The sequence below is a fragment of the Plutella xylostella genome, chromosome 8 (assembly GCF_932276165.1).
Source record: "Plutella xylostella chromosome 8, ilPluXylo3.1, whole genome shotgun sequence".
NCBI lineage: Eukaryota > Metazoa > Arthropoda > Insecta > Lepidoptera > Plutellidae > Plutella > Plutella xylostella.
In genome coordinates, this window is record NC_063988.1 from 7,586,260 (window position 1) to 7,607,213 (window position 20,954).

At 37.5% G+C, this 20,954-nt stretch overlaps 1 protein-coding gene across 7 annotated transcripts in view; it reads right to left on the bottom strand.

The window, feature by feature from the left end:
• The window catches only part of LOC105390372 (POU domain, class 6, transcription factor 2), a 106,602-nt gene that overhangs the window by 18,218 nt on the left and 67,430 nt on the right, over positions 1–20,954 (bottom strand). For 4 of the 7 annotated variants that reach the window (XM_038114814.2, XM_038114818.2, XM_038114812.2 and 1 more), the window contains exons 4-8: positions 15,733–15,859; positions 13,979–14,167; positions 11,457–11,597; positions 10,808–11,091; positions 10,407–10,606 (exon numbers count right to left, since the gene is read on the bottom strand). In XM_038114814.2, the coding sequence (XP_037970742.2) occupies positions 10,407–10,606; positions 10,808–11,091; positions 11,457–11,597; positions 13,979–14,167; positions 15,733–15,859 (941 nt within the window). Of the gene's footprint in view, positions 1–10,406; positions 10,607–10,807; positions 11,092–11,456; positions 11,598–13,978; positions 14,168–15,732; positions 15,860–17,003; positions 17,648–20,954 lie in introns of those variants that run through there. The other 3 variants (XM_038114816.2, XM_038114813.2, XM_011561662.3) reach the window with 3 other exon arrangements.

Here is a 20,954-nt window from a genome sequence, read left to right on the forward strand (position 1 = left end):
ACACGGAAAAAATCCTTGGTGATTATCAGTGTGGCTTTAGACGCAACCGTAGTACAGTCGATCAGATCTTCTTCCTGAAGCAGCTTATGGAGAAGAAATGGGAATACGCGCAGAGCATCCATTCACTTTTCGTGGACTTTACTAAGGCGTACGACAGCATTGATCGAGAAGCGCTGTTCACTATCCTACGCAACTTTAAAATACCGGCAAAAATAGTGAGCATGGTTGAGGTTGCCACAAAGGAGAGTAGGATGAAGGTTCGTGTTGGAGGAGAACTGACGGATGAGTTCGCGGTGGTCACCGGTCTAAAGCAGGGGGATGCCCTATCGCCTATGCTTTTCAACCTAGCCCTGGAGCATGTTCTCAGAGGAGTTTTAGAACTTGACTTCGGGCTACAACTCAATGGAAAGCACAAGGTGGTTGGCTATGCCGATGACCTAGCGGTGCTGGGCAAAACAGCTGAAGAGGTTCGGAAAGCTGCGAAACTCCTTGATACAGAAGCCGGAAAAATTGGTTTAAGAATAAACTGCGGAAAATCCGAATATCTCCACATGAAGCGCTACAAGGACAAGTCCGTTCGCAGACAAGACCTGCATGTTGGAGATGTGACGTACAAAGGGGTCTCCCGGTTTAAATACCTAGGTTGCACTGTCACGGATACGAACACTCGCGACGAGGAAATCGATACCCGCATCCAAAGCTTCCTGCGCTGCAGTGCCGCTTTGCATAAAGTGTTGACGTCTAGGCTTCTGAGCAGAAACACCAAACTCAGAATTTACAAAACGGTAATAAGACCGATACTGATGTACGGGTGTGAGGCCTGGACGTTAACGCAGAAAGAAGAGAGCAAACTGCTGGTGGCGGAACGGAAGGTCCTAAGGAAGATCTTTGGCCCAAGACAGAGACCCGATGGAAGCTGGAGAGTCCTGAAAAACGCCGAACTGGAAGATCTGATGGCGGGGGCTAACATAGTGGGAGAAACAAAAGCCCACAGACTTCGCTGGCTAGGCCATCTCCAGAGAATGGGAGAAGATCGTAGCGCAAAAAGAGCCTACATGGGCCGTCCGACGGGGTGCCGACCGGTGGGCCGGCCCAGGTACCGCTGGAGTGACGCGGTGGAGGCGGACCTGCGCGAGCTACAAGTCGTTGACTGGCGGGAGACTGCACTGGACCGTCAGAAGTGGCGATCTCTTGTATCGGAGGCCAAGACTCACTTTGGGTCGCTGAGCCAGCGGAGTAAGTAAGTAAGTAAGTATAGAACCTAATAAGAAAAATAGCTAAGAATAATAAACTACATAATTTATATCGATGAAATAATTTCAATTCTTCTTCTTATTGTTTCGGTGATCAACACAAACTAAATTATGGTTTGCCACCTTAGGCAAGGCATTTAGTGCAGCAGTCTTTGACTGAATGAACGTTAATAATTACAAACGTTTTGGAGCTACGTGGTGGGTGACACACAAATACACGCAAAAATTTACATCACATCTCTTTTTCCTTTACGGTTAAAAAGCAAAATACACCATGTAAGAAAGGCAATCTCAACCTCAGATCGCCTTAGGGCTTGATTAAAAAGGATATTGTATAGCGGTCAATAATTACTTTTTAATAAATGTAAAATCAACTTCATAAAACATCAAGAGGCCAAACTTGACAGGGTGCTGTTATGTATGAATTTAACATGTCGTAGTAATTTCGTATTTTATTCAGTTAATCTGCGAAATTATCAGATTTTTGGCAGTCGTGATTAATGTGATCGCCTTTATAATAAAGTGTACGTACTAATATAATTTAACTTCGTAGACCTTAAGGAAGTAATCTCATAGTTATTTATAATAACTAAATAATAAAAAGATATAAGTGTAACCCACCTGTTCCTCAACATTTCATTATCCGGTACAAATAAATTTAGGACAATATAACTTATTATTATCATATGTTATTACCTAAAGAAAGAAGAACAAAGGTAAGTTTAACAGAAGCTCCACAATCGACTTATTTCCTGAGATAAATTATACACACTGTCAGCAAAAGAGATATGATTAATCCCCCTGCGAAAACACTTTCTGTGCTACCACAAAAAAACTATACTTAAACACTGTTTAACGAGTGTTTAAAACGAAATTTGACAGATTTTGTTGGCGTTTGACAGCGCTAAACACCAGTTAAATACTGTCTAAGTTTTAGTGGTAAGGCCCTTTAATTCTGATCCATTGACGAGTGATAGGTGACATGAAAAATACTTAAATCAATAGAGATTGTATGTACCTATGCACTTATGTATCAATATTTTTTATTTATCTTCCACCCATGAGTCTTAGGACCAAACTGTTGGATCAAACGGTAAGTTTTGATCTTCTTTGTTAACTGTAAGTACATATAAAAAATGATCTAGTACGGGTCACAACTGGGTGGCATAAAAATGCGTAAATTGAAAACAATGGTCTATAAATTAACCGATGACGTAGTTATTAAGTGTTAACACAAAAAGTCTCGGAAAGATCAAACTACATAGTTAAAAGTGAGGAACAGAGAGTGGTATGGAGTAGCCTTAAAAAATAGATATCTAACTATCAATCCTAACTAATATTATAAATGCGAAAGTAACTGTGTCTGTCTGTCTGTTCTCTTTCACGCCAAAACTACTGAACGGATTTGAATGAAATTTGGTATACATACGGTCTAGACCCTGGGAAAGAACATAGGCTACTTTTTATCCCGGAATTACCACGGGAAAACTTTTTAAGGCGAAGCGAAGCGCGCGGGAACAGCTGGTTTATCTATAAAACATACTTGTATATGTATATTTTGCGTGTCACAAACAAACGAGCGATGTTAAATTAAAAAGTATGAATACATTTTAGATCTATGCAGTGACAGATAGACTAACAAATAGCTGTTAGCAGTGGGTAAAGAAACCCTTTTTCTCTCTTTCTTACTTGCCTAGAGTTCCCACAGATAGTACACCTAAAATGCTAATCGTAAATTTTAAGTAAAGTATAAGGTTTCTATATGTGAAAACCTTTAACTGGCATATTTGTTACTATTAACTTAACTATACCTAGTTTTATAATTCCATGCTGTTGGTTTTCCATGCTCCATTAATAAATAAATAAATAAAAAAAAACAAAAACTTTGTAGGTATTTATGTTTTTTTTTCTTAGTATGCTAAAAGTATATTACAAAGAAAGGCATCTCTTCGGAGTCTCTGTGCTATCGCGGAAGGTACCCATGTTGTAGTAGTAGAAAGTACTTCATATTTCTGCTGACACGGTGCATTAGTGTGTGTAGGACATAACTAGTTACCTACCTACCTAAGACCAATCTACCTTAGAAATGAAATTGTATAAGTACCTAAATAAGTAATTTCAATATCTCCTTACTTAGTGCAAATGTAAAATTAAAAGATAAGTACCAATGTAGAAATTATAATGTTATATTCATGTTACTGCTTCGTAGACCACGATTGTATCTATTGTCAAGACAAACCCTTTCTGTGCTACCACAAAAAACTTTAAACACTGTTTAACAAGTGTTTAAAACGAAATTTGACATATTTTGTAGGCGTTTGACAGCGCTAAACATCTGCTAAATACTGTCTAAGTTTTTGTGGTAAGGCCCTTTAGGTTTAATGGCATGTTAATTTAAAACCCTAACTATGTTACACAATGTTTTCTATTAAAAAAAATAAAGTTATTACTTTTATGAGGGGAAAATGATATTACTGTCTATTCTGAATTTTTTGAAGATTTTTCTAGGTATTCCATTGAAGTTTATAATTTAATGGCTTGAATTTGTATTTTTGTTTACGGAGTGTCCGTTACGGTTTTAATTGGAAATATAAATATGTACCTAACTAGTCGTAATACTACTCAAGTTTATGTTAATAAGTATTACTTATCACTTTTCTTTAAAATCGATTCAACAGTTCTCGGGTTATAACTATTTTTACTATTTACTAATTTCTTTTCTATTACATGCGAATGTATAAATTAATAGATACCTAGTAGTATTTAAATTATTATTATTAAATTCTTTATTGCACATAAATTTGTTTGTACATAGGCGAACTTAATGCTAAAAGCATTCTCTTCCAGTTAACCTTGGGCGTTGTGGAGAAAATGATAGGTAGTGCGAAAAGACAATGAGAACAGTTTAATTCTGTTAATATCTATTGTTTAACACTAGAATATATACTTACTTATTATACATAATATCATAAAATAAACGTAAAAAATATACTTATAAATACATAATATATATATATATATATATATATATATATATATATATACCTACATACATAATTTAAATATATAGTTACTATAACAAAAAATAATGATATCATCGTCACACTTACAAACTACAACAAAACAGATAAACTATATATTAGATCTGCTGCTGATTGTTCTGTTTCTGGAGGTAGTGCAGACGTACCTTAGACTTAAAGGTTTCTATGGACTGCGATTGCCTTATATGCAATGGTAACTCGTTCCACAGGCGAACCGCTGACACGGTGAAAGAATCCGAATACCCTGCCGCATTATGCTCTGGGGTACGAAAGAGCAAATTTCGACTTGACCGTTGAGGACGATCAGTAAAGTCAAAGAATGAGAAGCGATCAGTTAAGTAAGAGGGGGCACAAGGATTATAAACTATACCATATACTAGGGAAACAATATGAGCATTCCTTCGATGACGGATGTTGAGCCACTTGAGTTTATTACGAAAATCGGTGACATGGTCATACTTACGCAGGCCAAAAATATAGCGAATGCATAAGTTGAGCAGACGGTCGAGTTTATCAAGTAGCTCTTCGGTGATATCAGGGTAGCACACATCTGCGTAGTCAATGATAGGGAGCAACAAGGAGTTGACTAGCGTAACTTTGGTCGAGTATGGCAAGAAATTCTGCAACCGTTTTAGTCCATGCATCGAGGCATAGATCTTGCGACTAATTTCTGAGACATGCAATTCCCATGACAGGTAAATGATAAAAAAATATTAATAACTTTAATCTTTTTAAGAAAAACTTGATTTTGAATACGTAATCATATCTTATAAACTTTTAACTTAATCTATTAATTAGCACGAGTCTCTTTATTACTCATTTATGTTCTTGTCCATAACTTTAAAGCTGATACTTCATTTAATTAAATGATATCGCATTACTTACAACGGCAGATTGGCGTCTGCTAAATTAATTTGTGAAAAGTAGCAACATATCATAAATAACTTAAGTCCAAAGTATTACAACAGAAATGATTTTATTGAATGTCGTATATCAGAATCTCACCTTTGGGTTTTGCTAAAATAAAATAGTATTATGCTGATAAATAACCTACAAATATGTGCCAAATACGGGCTTTAAGTTTTAAACGGAGCTTAAATATTTTACAGTGATGATAATGGATTTGATAATGGGATATTATCTCTACGTAGCTAAGAAGATGAAAATAAGCGGAGTTAACATTATGCTTAGTCATAAAAAAAATGTGGAATTCAATGTTATAAAATATTAGTAGCTTAACCAGATTGAGATGGAAGTAGATAGATTCTAATATTTTTTTATAATTTCATGATAACAGTGATAGTGATTATAAAAATATCCAATGACTTTTGTACATATACTAATACAACTTTAATAGTAGCCCAGGAGCGGCGTAGAATATTTATCTAGATTGTAGGGCAACGCAGAAGTGAAGCATTAAACTAAATTATGGATGCGAGAATTAATGCTCCCAACTAGTAATTATGAGGTCGCATTAACTTAATGTCTTTGGAGCACACACACACCAGTGCACACACACATTAACACACACTTGTCTATGTGAGTGTATGTGTGTGTGACCCTCCCTTATTTATAGTCGACTCATTGTAACAGCTTGTTATGTGCGCGTATTTACAATTTGATAGATTTCTTACGGGCGAGTAGTGTCTTGGCTGTTTTGGCAAAGTTTAAGATAGTGTTTTAGCGGGCAAATGATTTAATCGGACTAAATTGAGGTGTATCGAGCCCTATGTCCAGGGACATAGGGATCTGATGATGACTGTGTAATATTTACGACTATGAATCTACCGTAGCCAAAGCCAAGCCCCAATAAGTCTCATTGAAGAGGTCTATTTACTGCCAGATTCACTGTTTTCATACATTTATATGTGACAAAATTGTATGAAAGTAATTATCAGTAATCGGTAAGTAGTTATCGAAACTGGAACTAATAGTTTCAAATTATTTTCGTAAGATTTCTGGGAGTATGAGATGACAATAACTAAACAACAAACAACACCTATCCAACAGTTCACTGGTATGGACTGGAGGCAGAAATTAACATAATTTACTTACTACATATAATATTATTAAATTATACATAAGCATTTAAGTTGATCAAACAAGTATATGGGTGGCAAGAATAATTACTCTTAGGCTCGGTACAGTCGGATGAAGAAGAATGTAAAAATTGCTAATGCATACCGGACCCCTGATTTTATTTATTTATTTTACTATATTAGGAAAACTTAACTAATTTATTTAGTAGATAACAATGACAGGGTAACTTATGTTGCACAAGTTTCCACCTCTAGGTAGACATACACTTGTAGGCTTGCTTACTTACATATTATATATAAGGTTGCCTGTAAGAGATCGCTCTCAGCGATAAGGCCGCCTATTGTACATTAGTTCTAGTCTATAAGTATGTTTTTTGTATGTATGATTTATGTGGTGTTCAATAAAGCAATATTCTATTCTATTCTATATTATTCTTGTATTGTACACCTAATATTTTCTTTGATTCTTTTTTTTAATAAATGCAATGGAAAGCAACGAAATCGTTCCAGTGACACGTAGCACAGTCACGTCAATGGCAGATGGAACTTTTTCATTGCTCGCCACTTTCGCTAGTGTAGTATATAGCAACGTACCTAATATAAATACAACTCAATTGAGCCCATTTCTTTAGAACATAATGTAGTCCTAGCGCAGTACTAAATCACCCACACACATGTAATGACACATTCACAGATAACCTGATTAAAAACAACACACACACACACACACACAGATCCTGCTAAACCATATTTACGATATCACAATTCAAAGGCACATTAGAAGCGATCATTAAGGTTCAAATTAAGTGAATTGTGGAATGGAACGAACCAAGGACATTATAATTATTTCCATAGATAAGTAGAGTAGTAGCTATTTTAAGAATAGTTTTGCTTTTAATGCCCAAGTTGTATGGAATGTAAATGTAAGCCGGTGTAATGTTGCCGCTAATGATATCAGCTCGACTTTATTTCATTTGTCGATTTTTGAAATTTAGTACTTTTTTTTCGAGTGTCTGCGTTGATGTCTTTTCAATGGGCGTAGCAAATGATTGCGTAGCACTACTCGTAGCAAAAAGTGGTAAAAATGTAATTTAACCTCATTTATACATAGTATATATTTTATGTTTGCTAGAACTTAATAAGCAAAATAGATGATATTCGTTAGTCATGACAGGACAAAATTAAAACACGTAATGTAACTATAATTCATTTATACTTAACTAGCTGTTCCCGCGCGCTTCGCTTCGCCTTAAAAAGTTTTCCCGTGGGAATTCCGGGATAAAAAGTAGCCTATGTTCTTTCCCGGGGTCTCGACCGTATGTATACCAAATTTCATTCGAATCCGTTCAGTAGTTTTGGCGTGAAAGAGTAACAGACAGACAGACAGACAGACACAGTTACTTTCGCATTTATAATATTAGTTAGGATTAGGATTATTGACGACCGAATGGCGTAGTGGTTAGTGACCCTGACTACTGAGCCGAAGGTTTCGGGTTCGATTCCCGGCTGGGGCAGATATTTGTTTAAACACAGATATTTTTTCTTGGTTCTTGGCAATAGGCCCGCCCCCTTACATTACATTGGGACTAACATAACACTCTGGCGAAAAGTGGGTGCAGCAATGCACCTCTGCCTACCCCGTAAGGGAGTACATTAGTACAAGGCGTGAGTGTGTGTTTTATACTTAAATATTTTTCAGTACCTCGAATTTCAGCGAAAAATACCAGTATCATAGTAACTATTTAGTAATAGGTATGTGTCAGTACGTGACATATGTACATGTGTATAGAAAACTATATGTATAATCATTAGGGCTAAGGCCTTTACCTAGAGTATCCAGCCGTTTCATAATAGGACTGATTTTAATCTTTTCCTACATCATTGTATAAACATTATTATCGAATAGGAAAATACCATACACATTTACCTATTACACACTATAATGAGGTTCTTTATGCTAATTATAACTAACAGGATATGACGGAGGTACTGCGGTGTTAATATAATTACCCTATAATAAGTACATTATAATAAGCACAGTATAGTTTGTAGCCTGTTATTCTCGTACATTCGATAGAAATCTACCTATTAGCACAACTATTAGGTAGGTAAGTCAGTGATAATAAAAAATCAAATGTAACAAAACAAAATAAACTCGTAGTTTTTGGGCCAATTTCTCATTTGGGTACATCTACCTAAGCATAAGATCAATGATAATGCAATCAATGGTAGCGCTGCATGGCTTAAAAAAGTTCTAAATAAATACATGCAAATACATATTTTTTTTTCAATATCTTGAATATGGCATGGCATCGGTGTCTTTTGCCCGAGATTGAGATTAGACAATACTGTAGCTTTAAATGAATTTATGGTCGTATTGGTAAATAGCCAAACTCTACGTTCAGTAGATAACATAGCGAGGTACCAGCCGAACATTATAATAATCTTTTATATTCGTAAATCTAAATTAAATTTTAATCAGATATTAAAAAAGAAATACAAAAGTAAGTAAACTCATTATAGAGTCCCCAAGCTGAACAAGCCACTACAGTATTCATGATAACGTAATCACACATACGAGTACAATAGGTACATACATACTCTACGAAGGGCGACTAGTATGTAATTGTAATCACTGAAATTGTATAATAAGACTAATTACCTCCCCGGTGATATATCGTTACAACTGCAAGTGGAACTATGGAAAAGTTTGTGAATAAAATTGGTGATAGAGGTATACTAGGTATATTTGATTAAAGACGCAATGGTTGAGTGCTTATATGTAGAAATTAGTGTTGCCACGAATAGTGAATTGGCCGAATACCGAATACCGAATATTCGGCGACGCTGCCGGCCGAAGCGCCGAATATTCGGCCGCCGAATATTCGGCGCTACAACCTGTTTTTTTTGTTCCTGGAACTGCTTTGAAGAAGTCGCTACAGATTATACGAGAAATGCTAATTATTAGGAGGCAGAAAACTGTGGCAAACGAGTTGAATTTTTATTTGATAATAGTTTGCCTAGATCGGATGGCCGATCCTTACAAGTGGTGGTCAGCAAACAAAAAACAATAAACTTTTGAAATTTGCAAAAACTTATCTTTCTTCACCTGGAAGTAGCGTTTATAGTGAGAGGTTATTTTCTGAGGATGGTTACAATGAAAAGCGCAATCGTGGGCTACCAAAAAATGCTGAAATGCTCGTTTTTATCCAGTACAACTTACTACTGATTAATTTTAAGTACTAAAATGTTGTGATTTTGAAATAAAAACACAATTTTGATTAAAATAACAAGTCATTTTTACATGATTTACTATTCGGTATTCGGCCCGAATAGTACGCACTATTCGGCCGAATACCGAATACTGAAAAAACTGGCCGAATAGGCCGAATACCGAATAGTTGCCGAATATTCGTGGCATCTCTAGTAGAAATAATAAAAGAATTAACGATTAACTACAACTTGTGTAAACCTTTTCTGAAAAAAAAGATAATTGTTTTCCGGTAGTGCCTTTAGACCTGGTTTCTCATGATTCTGTTAGTTACAGTCTCAATAACGGATTTGCTGACGACGCGTTTAAGGATTATTACCCTTGTTAACTGGATGAGTCCCACGGTTTGACATTATATAAAACCCAGACAGTATTTCGCTTCATTTTTTATGTCACACTACATCTAGTTCGTATATTGTTTATTAAAGGCTCTGTTCATTTTTCCATCTTGAATCTTGGCAGAATGAGTGACAAGTAAGCAACCCGTTGCCTGGTTACCGGTCTTAACCAAGTCTTAGCGGAACCCCACAGCAGCAATCAAGTTTATCACCCGATCAAGGGAGTTAACCCCGTGATTTAGCATGGTGGGACACTTACTAACCTTAACGGTCCAACATGTAACCAAACCGAGGTATGTGAAATTAGGCTTTAATGTTATCTACAAATAGTCATCATTAACGAACAGCTTTTCTCTGACAGAAACATAACTAGAGGGCAATGTCTTTGTGTAGCACTGAAGGGCATGCCTGAATCCTAGCCTAATGTAGAGATATCTGAAAAATGTAAGAAGCAACTGACTCACCTATTAATACTGTTCATAGCCGACCCCCCTTGCTGGTTTTCTCTCTCACTTCTCTCCCGTGCCACTCCCGCGAACCGCTCGAAGTTCTCCCTCTCCTTGTTGTAGTGGCGCTCCCGAGGAGATGACGAACGCCGGCCCTGCTGCATCGGCGGCATGTTGTTCTGCTGCTGCACCGTCTGCAGCAGGTTTTGGGGCTGCTGCTGCACAAAAAAAAACGAAAATGTTTTTTAGGGTTACATTGAAATGTCATCAATTATACGGATATGATATTAAATTCTTGACAAATGTGTCAAAAGTTAACAAGTAATCCCTTGTTATGATCTAACAGAGTATATGATGAAACTGGGGCTAAGCCTAATTTTGACAAGTTACATATAACAAAAAATGGCCGAATGGCATACCTGCTGCTGCAGCGCTTGCAGCAACTCTTGCGCGTTCGCCGCCCCGTTGGACAAGAAGTTGGGCAGCCCTGGATTTAACAACGCGTTGGACAATGACGGGTTCATCATGTTGGGTCGATTGTTCTGCTGGTTGGAGTTGAGCAGCTGGTGCGGTTGGGCCATGGCTTGTAAGTTGGCCAGGGATGTTGACACCACTTGCCCGTTGTTGAGGGCCAGGTTGACCATCTGGTCGTTTGAGTTGACGTGGTTGACTGGTATTGTTAGGATGGTCTGCGTTGCTATGCCTGCGTGGAGGAGAATTATAGCATTGTAATAGATAGAATACAGTAAAGTTATGGGAATTACAGGAAAAGGGAAGTTACTGCTTGCATGGCTGTTTTATCATATCAACTGTACATGTTTTATTGAGGACGCTAGAAAAGGCTAAGCCGAAAGGGGTTCGTCATTCTGATCAAATTTTATCAAAAAGCCTTATATCTGAAGAAATAATTATCTAGCCTTGAAATCCAGTATTACTCAGGAAGCTAAATTCATGAATCCCAAGAACAACTTCTGTTAAAAAACTTGTTACTGCTTTGGACAGCAACAAAAATTTCCTAATTTAATCTAGTTCTCTACCCCGAAACCCCCTTATCACCATAGCACTTACCCTGCGAGGTCGGTATCAGAAGCTGCGCCCCCTGTATGCCCTGCACCAGCTGCCCGGACGCCAGAATCAGCTGCGGCATGGGCGAGGGCAGAGCGGGCGGAAGCATGTTGGTGCTGCTCACCGGGGTCGGTGACCCCATGCCTGCGGGGAATGAAGTGTGAGATGAGGCATGTAGTGTGAGAGGCGGAATGTAGTGTGAGAAGAGTAATGAACAGATAAATGACCCCGTGGGTGGGCGGGGATGTAGTATGAGAGGAGGAACGGACAGACTCGTGGTTGGTGCCATAGGGAATATAGGATGAGCAGTGATCATCAGGTCCTGAGATCTCTTGGGAGAGACGTAGGGCTGGAAGTGTGGATTGCCACTTTGTCCGATACTGTGCCAAACATACGTATGACTAGTAAGTATGCCTATGTTTGACCGTCTTATAATTTCTTTAACCATTTTATCTACAAAAATGGAAAGTTTGTTTAAGCACGAGGATATGTATCCCACATTGACTTGTAACTAACTTTTACATACACAATATCAAATAATATCCACAATAATGGCGCATATCGATGTTGTAATGATGTCTGAATGTGGCACGAGTAAAATAAAATAACTTATTCATATTTGAAGTCTGAAAGTATCTAATGATTGAGGATAAATGATGTGTACTGGCAGGTATAATAAAAGAGCAATAACAACGAAGACAATTAAATAGCTTTCAGTGGGTAGGATAGCAGTCGAACATTTACCGGATCCCACGGTAAAAAAAGTTAAATGACTCATGATATCACCGTCTTTAATATTTAATTATTTTATTACCGATTACTAAATTATTCAGTCAAACATCCCATCACTGTTGTAGCGTCCTACTTATTAATAATAGCTAGTGATAAACTTACTAACGAAATTTCGATAATATTAGAAACGAATATTAATAATAATCAATTTATTTGCAATGCGCGATAAAGTAATATTCTGCAAAATGAATATCACGCGTTGAATAGGGAAATGTTACTACATTCGGACTTTCTTTCACATTAGTGATGTTAAACAATAAAATTGAAGTATATCTAAGCGTGAAGTATTGCGTGGAAACGTACATTTTGGAGGAAACATGAGTTTAATTACCAAGAGCCATTGGCGGCCAGGCGAGACTAATTCTGGCGAACAAAACGCTATAACCGAATTCTGAAATCATCCGCTTGCCTTACAAGACTGTTAAACTCGACATTAACATAACGTATTCATTTAAAGCATGACATTTCACATTTTGTAATAAATTGCTTTTTCTACGGCGCATCAATTAAGAACCGAAAAAAATGTATAATTAGCCCTATTAAAACAATAAAAATCTTAATGATCCCGCAACACTCGTAATATCCGTTCGTGAAAAAAAATGTGTAATTATACTCATTATTTAGATAGGTTTTTTCTTCCATTACGGTTGGGTTTAATAGCTTCGGCTGAAGCGGGGCGCTATCGTGGACTCATTAAATCGATTAGATTCGGTAATCACCTGATTACCGATTACGTGATTTCCAAGTTTAGACGGTTTAATGCGCTAAACGTGTAGCCTTCGTAATTACTAGCCGTCGATTCACCCTTTATATCTGTGAAGGAAAGAACCGTATCTTTGTCGGGGAAAAATTGTACCCACACTTGAAAGAAAGAAAGAAAGAAAGAAATAGTTTATTCGCCTTCAAGAATACACAACATGGAAAATCACATAACAATACAAATTAGGTAGGTACACAGCTTATACATTAAATAAATAAACAATATTTTATGGTTGCCAATCTCCATGTCGTGCACAGTGATAGCACTTGAAACCTAGAGCTTTTGTTGTTGAGCGGTAGGCCTATATGCAGTTAGTTTTCAGTGTTCATTGACATACTAACTACTTATAAAGAGACTTGAAATAATAAAACTGATAGTGACACCATGAGAACAAATAATTTCGAGGAAAATTATTTTAGATTTGAATTCCAATGAATACCTTTTTGTTTTAAGTAATTATACATAAAATGACAATTAGGGCAAGAGAAATTTGGTATATCTTCGAATAATTTATAGGAGTAGGAAGAAGTATTAAATTATTGACAGGCAATAAACTAACTTTTACGTGGGATCCTTTGAAGCATTCAAATTCACCATAATAGCTCATTAATTTGGTAAAATTGCTGTTAGATACTACAATAGAATTTATGAAATACCGAGCTCAAGAAATGTACAAAGTGTATCAAATAGAACAATACGATATTTATCATTCCAGAAAAACGATGCCATATATTGAAAATTATAGTTTTTAAGAGTAAGATTATTGTAATTGGGAGAGGCCTACGTCCAGCAGTGTACTGTTATAGACCGATGATGACAATAAAGTAAAATGACATTTTACCATCCAAAGGTTGTCTGGCAGAGATTGCTATAAGCAAAAGCCGCATTTATGTACTGTATTTATTTTTGTTTTTATTTTCTGTTTTGGTGCAAATAAAGAGTAATGTAATGAATTATGACTTCTGACACTTACCTGGAGCACTAACGCTAAGATTAAGCGGCGAGTTGATAACCGGATTCGAAGGCATGGAAGTCAGCCCCTGCAGGTTGGCAGCGAGTTGGGTCATCTGCTGCGACATCTGCTGCTGCAGCTGCTGCGACATCGGCGGCATGTTCTGCTGCATGTTGGCCAAGTTCTGCAGGTTTTGGAACATCGACGCCACTGCGGGTGGAAGGATTGGTTAGAGGTTGTCTGGTGATTATTTGTTTAAGGATCGGGGCTTCTTTCTTACTAAATCTTAATGCGTTAAACAACAACTACATAGATGTCGCTACTTCAGATCGGGGCTTCTTTCTTACTAAATCTTAATGCGTCAAACAACCACTAGATGTCACTATTATCTATGCACCATTATCCAAGATTGACGCATCTGCGCGTATGAAATACACATTAGTACTTAGCTCCTTCAAATGGGGGCTAACGCGTGTGAATTTGCCGCTAGGGGCGCTGGTGTTGACTCAGGTCGAGTGACATTTTACTTTTCATATAATTTGTTTGGCGGGCTTCGTGATAAATTATATTTTCGTTCATTTCCCTGTTGAAAAGTGATCTCTTTTTGCAAAATTATCGCAAATATGGATTATTTGTCGTTGAAAGCTGAATAATTAAGGAAAAGGGGCGCAAAAATAAGCAGTCTCAAAGAGCAGCTAATTCCGAGGTTAGTTTGTTTACTGTTTACAAACTTATTTTTTACGAAGTGTATGCTTGTTTGCTTAGGTAACAGCTATGTTTTTTCTTTTTACAGACACCAAGACTATGACCGTAACAGTAACTTGGTTGGAAACGTAGAGGACAGCATCATACAACAAAATGATTCAGTGTATACTTACTGTTGAGTGGCCTTCAGAAACTTTGTATAGTGTGAACACTAATAATTAAACTCCAGATCTAGATATTGTCACCAATGAGTACTTTGGAATTTATGTACAATGTATACCATCGCTCTTACGGTTAATTAAAACATCGTGATAAAACCTGCACATCTAGATTTTCGAACCCACCAACCTGCAGAGGACCAGCGTGGTAGGAAATGGTCCAAGCTTAGGAGTGGAGTTTAGACCTTAAGGCGATATGCACAAAGGCTCCATTCGAGTGAGCCAGGTGCAGGTACTGACACCCCCACAAATAATAGAATACTTAGTATACTATACTACCATTATTTAGTTTCAACTAACAACTCAACCAGCATTCATTGTGTGGATTACTAATGTGTTATATTTTTTGTATAGCAGTGTGTTTAAACGGAAAGGATAAATAAAAGTTAAATCAGTGTGTTATTCTTTTATTTTTATTGTATTTATTAAATGCCTAATCCTTATTTACATTATGTTCTTTCTGAAATTGGTTATAATGATTTTCACAAACACGAGATTGTCGGATAATAATTATTTCACAAGCCACTGTTTTAGAACACTTTTATCACTTGTTAACATAAGTCCTCCTTTTCTTTCCGAACATAACGGATCTACACTACATTGCGGCATACTAACTCGATGTGATGATAGTTAGAAGATTCAAAATTTTAAAACTTTATTTCGCGCCAATTTGATACAGTCTCCTTTGATAAGTTTGACAGCTATGGTACCTCTTGACCTCGGTCGACAGTGGCGCCAACTGGTGAGCAAAAAAACGGTAGTCCCCATTGCCTACATGGTTTGAAAACTATGATTCGTCGATAAAACTACATAATTAAGTATAATAAAAAAAAATCATCAGTACGAACTCACTGGAGCCATTCAGGTGCTGATGGTGCGGGGTGGGGCCGCGGGGCGCGGGGGAGCGCGGCTCTGCTAGCTGCGTGCGCGCGCCGCCCTCCGGCGAGCTGGCGCCGCTCGACCGGTCCGACTCCGCCTGCTGGCAGAGTAAATAGTTCAGTTGTGGTCGGGTAGATGGCGCTGATTGTAGTTTTATGGGGAAGCATGTAGGGACTGCAATGCCGCACATAAATACAGATCATCCCGCAGATGCGGGAATGCAGTCCCTAGAAGTAAGTATTGAGTTGGGTAAGGGAATGACATTGATATAAAATTCTACGCTCTATACATGAACACTTTTAGACTGGTGTAGTGTGGGAAAATTCAGCATGTATGTAAATAGTCTACATCTTATTTACCGATATATGAAGAGTAGGTAGGTATTCACAGGAAATTTTATAAGAAACGAATAATAAGAAAAATCCATAACGGAGTTTTTAACTAATACGGATACAGTTTGATCGTAGGTCGTCCTATAATGTGGCAAATCACGATAATTATGTTGTTGTACCTACCATATCAAACATAAAACTAGTAGAAAACCTTACTTAAGTAATATTTTTATTGATCACATAATGTGCGAAATTTTAATAAATATCCAACCGCTAATAATAGTACGAAAAAAATTACTTCTTACAAAAATTATATCGTTATAAGAAGTTATTTTTTTTCGTTTATTTTTTATAAAAAAAGTTTAATATAATTTAAAATGGCTACAACATACTTTTTCATTCATACATCATCAAAGACAATTCTAACATAATTTTTATTTTACAACTGTTGACAGTAACTTTACTTCTGCAAGATTTTCCGTGGAAAACCCCATTAATTATTAGGTGCTGTATTTCCGTACATCCAAATTGATCTATTAGCGTTTAGTCTAAGTATGAAAAACATCTTTCAGGTATAGTATAATATGTAGGTACGTTTTGGTTATTGAAGTCTTTCTAGCTCCATCTTTAAAAATCTTCAGAAATGGACTAGGTAGTAAATTGTATTTTAACTGACTTCTTAGGAGGGAAAACAGCCACGATTTATTAAGTTAATACAAAATATCGGCGATATAACTTAAAAACACTTTAAATTTATAAAAAAAAAAACTTCTGATAACTAAATACGATATCAAATAAATAAGCCGCATATATCATACTTTTTCAATAAGGCACTTATATAACGACAGAATATTCTTTTTCGGAAACTTTAGCTTTCAGAAAAGACATAATTTATCACTCAAAAATACTTACAAACGACAATGTCATATTATCCGCAGCTTTTTAGTCCAATTCGCTAAACTTCACCAAATAACTATTCACTTTTACGTTAAAGTCATTCTGTCCGTATTCCGTACTGGGGAAGCCCCGAATCGCTAGCCCCGCCGTAGAGCGACAAAGTTCCAAAGTTTCACAAGTCGCGGCCGAGATCGACCAAGTTACGCTAACCCTCGCGCCTCTACCACAATCTATATAATACAACCACTCATAAACAAAACGCATATAAAGTTATGATATCTAAACTCGCCACCACAAAAGTTCACGACACAAAGTATTATTTCCGAACTTTTTTTAAATGCACTAGTAGTTTAGAACGGAACGGAACTAGACAGCCAGCGAGATAGCCGCGCGAAAAAGGAGCAAGCACTATCGACAAAGCGTTCACGTTTTTTTTTCTTTTCTTTTTTTATTTATCAACGAATGGTACACATACAGCCGCGCGGGCAAGTTGCACAACGCGGAATGAAAGCGCGTCATCAGTTTAAAAAATCAACCCCTTCGTGGTGGTGGAAAAAATGCGGCCGGGGGTGGGGGCCGAATCCTTGCCAAGCGAGCCGCCCGCCCGCGAATTATCATATAAAAAAGTTAACATTCATTCAAGTGTTTAAACAACCTTTAATTAACCTAATCTCGAATTAACATAAAGTACTTGGACCTGATAAAACAAGAAAAGAGTATTCTTGGCATTTTTATGAGCCCGCTTTTTTCGGAAGGTGCTCATTATTCAAAAATATTTACAACCATGTTGAAATGTGATTAATTAAGATACACATCAAGCTGCTGTTAATGGTAAGAAGTTCTATAAAATATGTGGAGTGAATTTATTATTTACGCGATCTGACATATTTTGTGGTTACAAACTGCATGTTCGATACCCATCTACATAATAACATACATAACTGAATAAGTGTGTAAGTATACATAAATAAAAGTAGATGCGGTTTTCAAAAGTTTAAGTGCGATTAAAAGTTTTTCATAAGTTTTCCTTCTTAGATTCAAGCTCAAGCTTGTAAGCTGTTGTAAAGGTAGTTAAACTTCAAAAGCCTTCTTTTAACAACAATTTTGTTTAACTTGTAATAAATTGTATGTGGCAAAAAATAGGTACGTATTAAAATATATATATTTTCAATCAAGTCGTAAATTTATTCAAATTCCAACTTTTGAATTTCTGATTACATTCCGCTACATACGTACACATACGTAGCAAAAAAGTTGTAACTGGGCAACATAGCTACCTAATGAACAAAAGTCGAGGAATTATCACCAGCACGTAACATTCGGAATAATCAGCGGTACACGAAAAAAAATCACTAATTATTCAGATGAAGTTGGACGAAGGGGGTGTGGGGTCCGCCGGCTGAAATAAAAACGGTGTTGCGTAGCTCCCCCCGAGCGCCGAACAAATGTTATCTAACTGCGTTCGCTTCGAATTAGCGAGCAGACCAACGAATTTTCAATTTGGACTTCCAATTTTTTCGACGGATAGTTCATCCTAATGGAAAAGGCTAGGCGATCACGAATTCTGTTTAAGAGCCGCGCCGAGACCGATCGTCGGCGGCGGCGTCCGGGCCGGGCGTCCGGCGGTCCGGTAAGTATGATCATTACCGTCCGGCCGCGGACACACACAGTCGCGTCCGCGCCACGCGTATGTGTGTGTGGATTTTTACTCATTAATTTTAAAACGCTCCGGATTTTTTTTCAGGGCGGGTGCCGGGGTGTCTGCGGAGGGTGGAAGGGGGTGAAAATTGGCGATGGCCGCCGGCCGGGGTGTCACCGGCGGGGGTTATTAAATAGATTGGTCCGCGGCCGAACGGAGCTGACGATCTGCACTTGTACTCGCGTCATTAACGGGTTGAGAAGCGATTTTAAATCGTGAAATAACAGCTTGTTACAGGGAAAGTTGAGCGCGACTTGTCGTCGGCGCCTTGCCGCCCGCCACCGCCGCCGCCGTCGCCACCCGCGGCCGCTCCAATTTATGATTGATTTTCAACTCGCTAATTGTCTTACTGTCGCGCTCACCCCGGCCAGAACCAACGCGCAACGGCTTACTTAGGATCGGTCACGTGGGAAAGATATCGAGTTGTACCTACATAAATGACGAATAAAATGAATGATGATATTAGACATTCATAGAAATTCAGATATTCTAGTATAACTTTACTTAGGAAAACTGATCTAAAAATACCGATTACAACGGTTACACAGATACCGGATTAGCAAACCGAATTAAATAACAAAACACAACTCTAAAAGGCAGATCAAAGTGAAACTTATCCCCAGAATTTCGCTGAGCAAACAATGAGCCGTAAACAGGTACATTCATTATACCCTGGTACCCTGTAACTACCGCACACAAGCGCGCGTGTCGATATGTAACACACGGCCGCGGAAGGTTTTTTTTTCCTCTTCGGCAGCGGCGCGGGGGGTGTCCACCCACTCAGGACAAAATGTGAAAAATACTCGAAAAAAGGCGAAATTGTAGCAGATATATAATTAAAGTCCGACGTACAGTACACGGGCGTAGCGGGCGCTTTATATTATGCATACACGGGCGGTGTCGCTAACAAGTACGAACAACCGCGCCGCCAAACGGATGAGAAAAATTAATTGAACAGATACAAATGTGGGTGTGAGCAGATAAATCATCCTGTTTAGTACTTTTAGTAGCTGTGCGTGGATTAGCGTGATGGAGTGGCGCGGACTGCGAGCGGTAGGCACCTACAGCGCAAGACGAATCCAAAATGTTACAGGTGGGAAAATCTTTGCTGATCAGATATTTTCTATCGAGCTACAAATCGCTAATGATAGGGCAAAAAATCGGATTGAGATAAAATTGAATAGTTTTTTGTTACAAATTGTGTATTCTTATTAGGTGCACACAAGAATCGCGAAACGTTTATCGCAAAGAGACGGCAGATATTATTGTATTTGGTCCCGTGCAGACCAAAAGTTGTTCACCAATAAATTTTAAATAGAAACTTAATATTTTAACATTTCAATAATCAAACATCTGTTTGTTAGATTTAGAATACCATACTTGATACTATATTAATGTACCAACATACCATCTTGAAACTGATGAAAATATAGCAGATTTGTATTAGGTATAGATAGGTACTGCATATTTATTTATGTATATAAAACTAAAGTATATGAAAAACAAAACAAACCACCATACACGCTGTGAAGTGAACTATTGAAGAGCTATAACAAAATAAAATAATAAACTCATTTTAATATAAGTACATGCACCTAGAGAGAACATCTCAACGAAAATGGCAGAAGGGGGCTATTCGACACACGACAGATGGTAGAAGGGTTCTTTACGATTAATTTAACATTAAATTCAATAATAACCTCCCATTTATTGCGTAATTTCCTTCCAATTACATTTCATTTATCGCTCAGTAACTAGATTATGAGCGTGATGAGCTCTTCTATTCGATTGTAGGGAGACGATCCGACTTTAGGGACGATATTTAGAAACCATATATTATATTATTTATACATTAATCGTATATTTTTCTTCAGCTTATGTCACCAACTGTAGGCCTCTTCAATGCTTAACTTATTTCCACTTTGGTCCAGTTACAGGTCTCAGTATGTCTGACGTTTAGATCGATCTGTTGGAAGATAGGATCGGTGGTGTCCGACTGTTTACTGCCCTTCCGTCAACCATCACACCCAAAATGTCTTTAATTTTGCATTCGCTTATATCCGATAAACTAGGAATTTTATGCAATACCTTATTATACTACTTATAAGTAAATCAATAAATAATTCAATTATCTGCACGGATTTTGTAAACTAAATATTTATAAAATTTATTTTTTAAATGCAATAATTTTTCATAAAGGGTAAAAATAAGTCGCAAGGGCTGACTCCTGCGGCCCTGCGGCGCGGCGCGTGGGCACTCGATCTCAT